At 44.5% G+C, this 10,749-nt stretch overlaps 1 protein-coding gene across 1 annotated transcript; it reads left to right on the forward strand.

Moving 5' to 3' along the window:
- Positions 1 to 1,363: 1,363 nt before the first annotated feature.
- On the forward strand, positions 1,364 to 6,847 carry LOC132207509 (probable G-protein coupled receptor 139). The gene is made up of 3 exons (XM_059643362.1): positions 1,364 to 1,378; positions 3,768 to 3,879; positions 5,958 to 6,847. Exons 1-3 carry the CDS (start codon positions 1,364 to 1,366, stop codon positions 6,845 to 6,847), a joined length of 1,017 nt encoding a protein of 338 aa, XP_059499345.1.
- Positions 6,848 to 10,749: the final 3,902 nt, after the last annotated feature.

Consider the following 10,749-nt stretch of genomic DNA (forward strand, 5'->3'; position numbering starts at 1 on the left):
GGGTTGCAGGGATAGGGGTGGGTCTGGGTGGTTGTGTTGTTTGGAGGGTTGGTGCGGACTCATTGTGTTGAATCGCCTGCTTCCACACTGTGGGGACTCTATGACGCGATGTAGTTGACAAGACTGCGTTTCAAAAGAAAAAAATAATCGCCATTGAGGCAGGTAACTGTCCTGTAAATAGAAGCTTTTTTCATGCAATGGTGGTTAAAGCAGCAGATGAAACGTTACATTGTAAGCTTAAACAAGAATGATGAACAATGAAAACCATTTTGATTCAATTCAAGGGAGAGCTTGCTGAACACAGAAGCCTGTCCCTTTGGGCTCCACAATCGGTACGACCAGGGCTGCCCACTCAGCAAACTACACTCGTTAGATAATTTATTCACATTCCCGCCTCCAGATTTCTTCCTCTACTTGTCCCTGCAAGATAAAAGGAACTGAGCAGGCCTTTCAAACCCGTGGGATTGATATAGGGTGACATTGGCTCCTTTGATAGTCCTTTGACTTTCCTGAAACACATCCAGAGAATTAATTAGGACTTCACTGACGCAGCCATTTGCTCATCAAAGAACGTTGGGCCAACCAACGTGAATCTTTCTCAATCAATTTTGCTTCATCAGTGCTGGGTCCGTGTCTTTTACTGCAATCAGTGTAACTTCAACAAACCGCTTTTCATAAGTGACTGGAACCGAAGTTGTACCCTGAACCTGTAAAGTTTCTCCAGTACAGATTCTCTGTCTAGGTGTCAGTTTATGTCATCTTAAGGGTTAGAGTACTCAGCAAATTTTGTGAAGGACTGGTTCTGCAATCACTGACATGGCCACACCAGCGACAACCTCCATTAGAACTGGATGATCATTTCATCAGATTTTTATTTCAATTTGTTCTGACTTGGATGTTGCGGAGCAATTTAATTGTTCCATGACAAATAGTAATGGGTTTTCCAGGGTATGGACTGTCCTGTTTACTGGCCAACATTGTCTTACTCAATTCAGGCCTAGGGGGACTCTCTTTCATCTCCAGACTGCGTACCTGAAGCACCGACGATGGCTTGCCAGCCCAGATCCTGAAGAAAATGTCAACCATTTCGCTGAGGCTTGGTTTTGTTTTCGGGTTTTGATGTGGGTTGACCTAGATTCCCTCTGTTCAGGATATGTCCTCAGTGAGGCTATGCAATTGCCTTCACTCCAGTGGTGCCCGCCGACCTCACTTGGCTTAGTGAGGGTGATAGATTTGTTGGTAGGTAGGTAGATAGAAAGACAGAAAGAAAGGAAGAAGGCGAGTACATGGGAAAGAGTCTGAGGTGTCGGAGGAGATAGAGAGACACAGAGAGACAGAGTGAAAGACAGATTGGGTGTAAGAGATGGTGACACAGTCTGTGAGAGACTGATGTATGAGAGAGAAATGGAGAGCACAAGGGAGAGTTTGGGTTGGAGAGGGACAGAGATGGGGTGAGAAAGGCTGGGCAAGATGGATTGACAAAATGAGAGACAGGTTGGATGAAGGAGACTGAAGGATGGGTCAGGACAGAATGACAAGCCATGAGAGAGATGAGCAGACTGGGTTAATTCTGGCTAAGAAAGAGAGAGAGATTGGATGAGAAAGGTGGAGACATGGACATTTGAGAGGAATTAAGTTCAAGAAAGAGTTTGATTCCATTTAGACATTGAAGTCATCAACAGGTATGCAGAGAAATTGGGAGTATGCTTTAATGGATCACCCATGATCATATCAAATGGCAATTTTCCAATGGTTGAAGGGCTGACTACTGCTCCCAGTTTCCATCTTTCTATCTTGAACCCAAGGTGTCGGGTGCTAAAATAAAATCCATATGTACACCACATTAATGGGAGAAATTTAACTCACAATCAAACAGACACAAAAGAACAAAGCCTCGTGTCCGAATGGTAATCCAGCTCCATCCTATAAATCTCAAAGACTTGGTCTCCACAGCCTTCTATGGTAATGACTTCCACAGATTCACCACTCTCTGGCTGAAGAAATCCCTCCTCTTGTCAGTTCTAAAGGGTTGCATCTTAGCTCTGAGGCTGTACAGGCAGGTCCTAATTTCTCCTACTGGTGGAAACATCTTCTCCACGTCCACTCTGTCCAGGCCTCTCAGTATTCTGTACATTTCAAGCAGATTCTGTCTGATCTTTCTAAACTCCACCAGGTACACACCAAGAGTCATCAATCGTTCCTTTAAGTTTAACTCTGTTATTTCTCACCCAAGTTCCTCCCTCTCCAAATGACTGCTGAATTCTACCTTGTTATGCTCCTTTTTTCCCAGACGTGGAATACATTGCAGCATTTTGTTCAAAATGGGAAACACTGGCCCATTGGGCACACCACATTTGAGTGTAAATACCACCAAATGGGCCACACCAGCACCAGTGTGAGGACAAAAAGGGAAAGGGAATCCTTTGCCTTCTTTCAAATATGTCTCTGATGTCCTGTCACATGTGCCCAAAGACCTGAGGCTTGTGAACCAGTCAATTCAACCACTATAAATACCGAGGGAAGCTCCTGAACAATTACTTTTGACGGTACTCAGGGATGATGTCACAGAGGTTTCATTCAGGTCAATTTTTGAATGAGTGGGCCTGCGTTTTGTGAAATGGAGAGCTGGTTTGTACTGTTATCAAGTATGGGAGATTGATGTGGTGATATTTCTAAAACATGAAATTTTCCAACTGGGCTTTTCATGCAGACATTGAACCACAATTGTATGAATGAAAGCGTCTTCTGATACAAAACATTCCTTTGACTGGGCAGCGGTTAGAATCTGAAATGAATGGTCTCGGATTGTAAGTAAGCAAGATTTAATCTGTAGGCATCGAGTAAACATCTAAATCATTGGTTCATGGAGTCATACAGTATGGAAACAGACCTTTCAGTCCAACCAGTCTATGCTGGCCATAATCCCAAACTGAGCTAATCCAATCTGTCTGCCCTTGGCTCCTACCTCTCCAAACATTTCTGATTCATGTACTTGTCTAAATGTCTTTTAAAGTTGGCAACTGAACCCACAATCATCATTTTCTTTCCAACTTCATTCTGCACACAAGCACTCCCTCTGCAAACATATTGACCTTGTGTCTTTTTTAAATCATTCTCATGTGACCTTAAAGATATGTTCCCCAGTCTTGAAATCCCCCAGTCAAGGGAAAAGGGCCCTGCCGTTCACATCATTTATACTCACTATGATTTTATAATTCTTTCTCAGGTCACCTCTTAACTGCTTATGCTCCATTGAAAACAGTTCGAGCCAATCCAGACTCTCCATCTGACTGAAACCTTACACTCCTGGCAACATCCTGGTAATTCTTTTATGAATCCTCTGCAGCTTAATAATATCATTTCTATACCAGGGTGTCTGGAACTGTACACATTACTCCTGAACTGGCTGAGGGAAATAGTGGAGTGATAGTTGAACTGGGGCTGCTGACTGAGACAAGTTGAGCTGCTCTTCCAGAGATCTGAACCAGTCAGTACAGACCCTGTGGCAAAATGCTGGGTGGGAATATTTTGTGATATTTTTGAGCCTAAGAGTCACTCAACTGAAATTCTTCATCTCAGGAGAGCTGCAGAACTCTCCAAAACAAATTGTGAAATATTTTCCATCACTGGAGAGTTAACTTGACTGTCGTAATCTCTGTTTGTGAACCTTTTGGAAAACAAACAACTGGAAAATTTTGCGAACACAGTATCCCGTGGCAGCTCCTGTAGGCTATAAAGTAAGGGCCTTTATCTTTTTTCTGAATCAGAGACATTACGAGCAACACAAAGTGATTGATCTTTCCAGTCAGAAAATGTATCGACCAATTCAGTTGGTGAGGAATATATTCTATGTTGCAATTGCTGTAATCGGTTTGCCTGGTAAGTGTCTGTGATTGCTCCGGGTAAGGTTCTTGTGCTGCGATGGTACTGTACTGACCCTGAGCAAAATCATGCCCGGGTTCAAATTCCCGACCTGTATCTCACATCTCTGTGCAGGTTGATTAAAGTGTCTGGAACGATTGAGGTTGCATGAACCAGTATGTTTTGAACAGTGACTCACTTAATTCAATAACCAAAAAAAAAGCACAACATCATTTCAGACTGAAACCTATTCCTTGTTTTGAAAGAGACTGGAAGAGCATCAAGATATTGTATTTTCAGAAAATCTGTGCGCACAAGGCTTCATTGGGAAAGGTGCATGTTTGGTGACAGGACTACACATGTTCCAACGCACGTCCAGTGACTCTGAAATATCCAAAACTTTTGCATTCGATCTTCTCAAATAACCCATTGGTCAAAGAACACCTGTTGTTTTGGAATTTTTCCATCTCTGCAGGAAGCCTGTTTTGTTCTCTGCTATTTTAGGGAACGGGAGAGAGAGAGACAGAAGGAGTCTTTTGGCAATTTTAATTGGGATAAACGTTTACTCCTCTACCTCCCGGAATTCCATGTTTGTCAGTGACGTTATACTTGATATACAATTTTATTCCTGTTCATAAACAAACAACTGTGTTTGCTGATGAACTTGATTCACATATCATTTTGTGTGAAGTAAGGTGTATTCTTGTGTGGTTCGTTTTCACCTGGTGATATATGGAGCAGTGGGAACAGAGCTATAGAGCTCTCCTCTCGCATCCACCCTCACGTACACTGGGCTCTAGTCACAGAGACACAGGTCCATTGGAATTTGGGTGTCAAACATTATGAAGGAATACAGGGAAATCTACCCGATTTTCTGTTCATTAATCGATCAAAAACACTTGGCTCATTGCTGAGGCTAATTCAGAAGTGGGAAAATAAAAAAAAAAGATTGATTCGCAAAGTATCAACAAGCTTTGGCTGGTTTGCATGGCTGGGGATTTATGGCTCGAGTTTGAAGTCAGGGTGAGTCAGGCTAATCCACAGGAGGTAACACCACGAAAGGTGACGTGTGAAGGACAGATGGACAAATCAGAAGGTGAGTCTGATGAGTTTGTAGGTATTTCTTTGCAGGTGATGCACATTGCAGCGCAAAATGAAATGGTACAAATTGCAGCTGGAGGAGCAGATGGTCTACTCCAAGCTTGCACTGCTCCAGCTTCAGACACACAATTCCTCATTGGGCTATTAAAGCACTCACCTGCTTCTGGACAGGAGTCTGCTGCACCCTTCTGACTGATGTCCGTTAAAATAGATCTTTATCCTGATCTGTATGTGATTCGATTAGATTAGATTCTCTGCAGTGTGGCAAAAGGCCCTTCATCACAGCAAGTCCACACTGCCCCTTGAAGCATCCCACCCAGATCCACCCCCCCGCATAACCGATACAACTCTGAACACGATACCTCAGTGGCCAGTTGAAGTCATAGAGACATAGATTCATACAGCACTAAAACAGGTCCCTTTGTTCCACGAAGTCCATCCCAAACAAAATCCCAAACTGAAATATTCCCACCTGTTTGCTCCTGGCCCATGTCCTTCCCATTCATATATCCAACCAGATATCTTTTTCACATTGTAACTGTACATCCGCCACTTCCTCTGGAAAATCATTCCACACTTGAACAACCATCTGTGTCGAAAAAAACCTCAATGTCCTTTTTTAAAAAAAAATCTCTCCTCTCACCTTAAAAAATGTGAGTTTACTGAGTGCCAGAGCCAATGCACGTTTTGTGCTCCCTCATCTGAAAATTCCCCATCTTGGAGAAAAGACAATAACCATCAACTCTATCTGGAACTCTCATTATTTTACAAAATTTCAGCAGTTCATCTCTCCGCCTCCTAGCCTCCAATGAAATCAATCCCAGCCTACACAGCCTTTGTTCACAACTCAAACCTTCTATCCCAGGCAACATCCTTGTAAATCTCTTCTGGACCCTCTCCAGCTGATTTGTTTGTGTTCACTGGTCTGTCTTGAGAAAATGTGAATGACTTTTAAAATGTAATTTCGCATCTCCTTTCCCTTCATTCTCTCACAGTGAATTCACTGGCACTTGTGATTTTATTCAGAGGAAAATGTGGAATTTCCTCATGCACCGCTTGTTACCTCGTTGCCATGGCAACAGCGGATCTACTGTATGTTATCCTTGAGGTCACACTCTACCGGATCAATGAATATTATTTCCCTGTCAATTTCTTGGATATGACCGCTGTCTGTAAAATTACCTCTGTGCTGCGCCGCGCTACCGCTGATTGTTCTGTCTGGTTCACCGTCACTTTTACTTTTGATCGATTTGTTGCCATTTGTTGCCAGAAGTTGAAAATGAAATATTGCACCAAGAAAATTGCAACAGCAGTTCTATCAACAACAGGCATTCTGACCTGTTTCAAAAACATTCCCACCTACTTCCGGTTTGAATCTTACCAAATCTTTAACAATGTCGAGTGGCTCTGCGTGAACAATGAAGCATATTATGACGATCCCATATGGATAGGATTCAAACGCTTTGAAAAGATCTTAACTCCAATGCTCCCATTTGCTTTAATTCTTTTGATAAACGCTTTGACAGTCAGGCAAATTTTAGTGGCCAGTCAGGCTCGTAAGAGACTGCAGGATCAGAGCAAAGGACAGAATTCTTCTGACCCAGAGATGGAGAGCAGAAGAAAGTCTATTATTTTACTCTTCACAATATCCAGTGGTTTCATCCTGCTGTGGCTGTGCTACCTTTTTGTATATTTTAATACATTCGATCCATTGTTCGATAAAAATTCTAAATCTATATTCCAATGTGTTGCATATATGCTCCGTGATATAAACTGCTGCACAAACACATTTATTTATGTAGCAACTCTCTCCAAGTTCAGAGAGAAGTTCACAAGCACGCTCATGTTACCTTTTAAGCAAACAATTCACTGTAAGCATCAATAAAACAAATGGTGATGCCAAATCATGTGAAGAGTAATGGATGACAGTGAGCAAGTCTGTCCAGTATTACTGATGATGAAGCGAGTACTCAGCCCAATGACAAAAGGACGTCATTAAACTGCACATTTTTAGTACGACTGGAGGCTACTGCGTTAAGTCACATGGTTTCAACATGATTAATTAGGGAAGCAACAGTGTCAAAATGCGTCCTGCGGAGCAAAGAAAGGAGTCATAATTTAAAGGAACAAAAACAAAGTTGCTGGAAAAGCTCAACAGTTCCGGCAGCATCTTGAAGGGGAAAACAAAGTTAATGTGTCAGGTCGGGTGACCCTTCCACTGAATTTACAGAAATGGTTGCCTCCGTGTTGTTCTAATTCTAAGCTCCTCACCTGAGGAAGAGTACATTATTCTTTAAAATGCAAAGGCTGTGCATGGTGGAAATGTTGCTGCATTCCCCATGTAGATTTCCTAAAGGGCCTTCTCTTCTGCCTGTCCCACAGGCCTGACGATTCCTCCTGCACTGACACCCTCATCCGCTTAGCCAAACTTGTCCTCCCCCTCAACAACTTCTCTGTCAATTCCTCCCACTTCCTACAGACAAACAGCGTGGCAATGTGTACCTGCATGGGCCCAACCTGTGCCTGTGTCTTTGTAGGTTATGTGCAACAATCTGTACTCCATTACATTGATGGCTGCATCGGCGCTGCCTCGTGGTCCCACGAGGAGCTTGAACAGTTCATCCACTTCAACCAAACCGTCCACCCCAACCTTAAGTTCACCTGGACCATCTCTAACAACTCCCTCACCTTCCTGGAACTCTCAGTCTACATCTCAGGCAACCACCTCGAATCCAATATCCATTTCAAGCCCACCGATTCCCACAGCTACCAAGAATACACCTCCTCCCATCCATCTTCCTGCAAAAATGCTATCCCCTATTCCCAATTCCTTCACATCCACCACATCTGCTCCCAGGATGTGTCATTCTGCTCCGTACATCTCAGATGTCCTCATTTGAAGGGAATGCAACTTGCCCGCCCTCGCCGCAGTGGTCATGAATGCCCTCAACCATGTCTCCCACATTTGCTGCAACTTTTCCCCCACATCCCATCACCGCAATAATGACCAAAAAAGAATCCCCCTTCTCCTCAAGTACCATCCCACCAACCTCCAGATGCAACGTATCATCCACCGACACTTCCGCCATATGCAATCCGACACTACCACCAAAGATATTTTTCACTCCCCACCCTTGTCTATTTTCCAGAGTGTCGACTCTCTCCGTGACTCCCTTATCTGATCCATGCTCCCCTCCAGTCCCAACACACCCGGCATGCTTCACTGCAACCGCAGGAATTGCTACACCTGCCATCACACCTCCGCCCTCACCCTCACCCCAGGTTGCAAGAAGACTTTCCACATCAAGCAGATGTTCACCTGTACAATGTAGTATACTGCATCCGCTGTACCCATTGTGGTCGCCTCTACATCGGGAAAATCAAGTAGAGGCTTGGGGGTTGCTTTGCAGAACATCTCCGTTCGGTTAACACTGAACAACTGCACCTCCCAGCCGTGAACAATTACAAATCCCACCCCCCCAATTCCTCAGATAACATGTGCATCCTGGGCATACTGAAGTGCCATAACGATGCCACCCGAAGGTTGCAGGAACAGCAACTCCTATTCCACTTGGAAACCCTGCAGCCCCATGGTATGAATGTGGATTTCACAAACGTCAAAATCTCCCCTCAACCTCCCGCAAACCAAAACAAGCAGCTCGACCCCGCCTCCCTAACCTGTGCTTCCTCTCACCTATCCCCTTCTCCCACCTCAAGCTTCAACCCCATATCCTGCCAACTAACCTTTCCCCATTCCCTTGACCTGTCTGTCCTCTCTGGACTGACCTACCTCCTCCCTACCTTCCCGCATACACCTCAATTTATTGCCCCCATCCCACCTCTTTGACTTGCCCTACACCGCTCCACCTATCTTCTCCTCTATCCACCTTCTATCTGCTTCCGACTCTCTCCCTATTTCTTTCAGAACCATCTTTTCCGCCGCCCCCATTTCTGAAGAAAGGTCGAGGCACGAAACATCAGCCTCCGTTCTCATATGATGCTATTTGGCCTGCTGTGTTCATCCAGCTCTACACCTTGTTATCTCAGATTCTCCAGCATTTGCAGTTCCTATTTTCTCTGGATTCAATGTGAATCGGGGCAATGTCTCAACTGTTGTGAAACTGATGGAAGAAAATGTAAGATGCTTGAATTTTTCTGAGGGGCTTGCTAACTCAGGTTCACGGTCTTCTGCACGATTTCCTCTGTGTCGTGTCCCAGGGCCAACCATTTTTCATTGCATCCAGTATAATGATTTTCCTTGGTGATTCAGGAAGACAATCGTGGGACAATTTCGCGAAGATACAGAGACATTCAGATCAGGAAAGATCACTCACTGCAGCCCTCCAGAAATCTGCAAAATCATTCAGTCACTGGGCCATCATGAACTCTGGAACATCATTTAATACCTGCAGGACTCCCTATCTCGACAGCATCTTCCAGTCACTGCAGAACTCCCTACCTCTGTCATATCGTCCAGTCACTGCAGACCTCACTACCTCTGTCATATCGTCCAGTCACTGCAGACCCACAACCTCTGTCATATCGTCCAGTCACTGCAGACCTCCCTCCCTCTGTCATATCGTCCAATCACTGCAGACCTCCCTATCTCTGTCATATCGTCCAGTCACTGCAGACCTCCCTCCCTCTGTCATATCGTCCAGTCACTGCAGACCTCCCTACCTCTGTCATTTCTTCCAGTCACCGCAGACGTCCGAACAAGTGTAACATCATTCACTCCTTGCTGCTCTCGCTCTTTCTGTAATATCACTCCCTCACTGCAGACCTTTCTATTTCTGAAATGCCATTGACTGACTGCAGACCAGCCGATCTCTGGAACATCATTCACTCACTGCAGTCAGCGTTAGGTCTGTAACTCCGCAAAACCATTCAACGTGTCGTCACTATCTCTGTCATATCATTGAATCTCTGTAACACTCACTATCTCGATAACATCATTAAATCACTGCAGCCAAACTAATTTCCATAACGTCATGCAGTCACTGCAGCCTCCCAGTCTCTAAAATCATTCACACACTGCGTCCCTCCAAATCCCCTTAACACTGTACGTTAATATAGCCTCCTCGACTTCAGTCACATCGTTCAGTCAATTCAGCCTTCTCTATCTCTGTAACATCATTCACACAATGTAGCCCGACCTAACCCTGCATCACCATTCACTCACTGCAGCCCTCCCTATGTCTGTAACATCACTCACTCACTGGACGTCTCTCTTCTCTGTCACATCATGCAGTCATTGCAGCATTGCATGTCTCTGTAATATCATTCAGTCACTGCAGCTCTCCCGAACTCCGTTTCATCATTCAAACATTGCAGACGTTCCCATTTCTGTCGCATATTTAACTCATGGCAGCCCTGCTTATCTCTGGAACATAATTCAAACACTCTAGCCCTTGCTTTCTCTCTGATATCATTCACTTCCTGCAATCCTCACTATACATGTAACATCATTCGTCACTGAACCCCTCCCTCACTCTGCAAAATCTTTCAGCCACTGGGCCCTCACCATCTCTGAAATGTCATTTAATGCTGGCAGCACACTCTACCTGTCTAGGATCATTCAGTCACTGCAGTCAAACCTATCCCTATAACATTGTACAGTCACTGCGGCCTCACTGTCTCTGAAGTATAATGCACCCGATACAGCGGTCCCTATCACTGCAATATTATTCACAAACTGCAGCTCTCCAAATCTCCTTCACAACACTGATCCAATGTAGCCCTCTCTATCTCTGTCATATCAGTCAGTCACTGCAGCCCTCCCTTTGT

This window comes from Stegostoma tigrinum, chromosome X (genome assembly GCF_030684315.1).
Source record: "Stegostoma tigrinum isolate sSteTig4 chromosome X, sSteTig4.hap1, whole genome shotgun sequence".
Classification (NCBI taxonomy): Eukaryota; Metazoa; Chordata; class Chondrichthyes; order Orectolobiformes; family Stegostomatidae; genus Stegostoma; species Stegostoma tigrinum.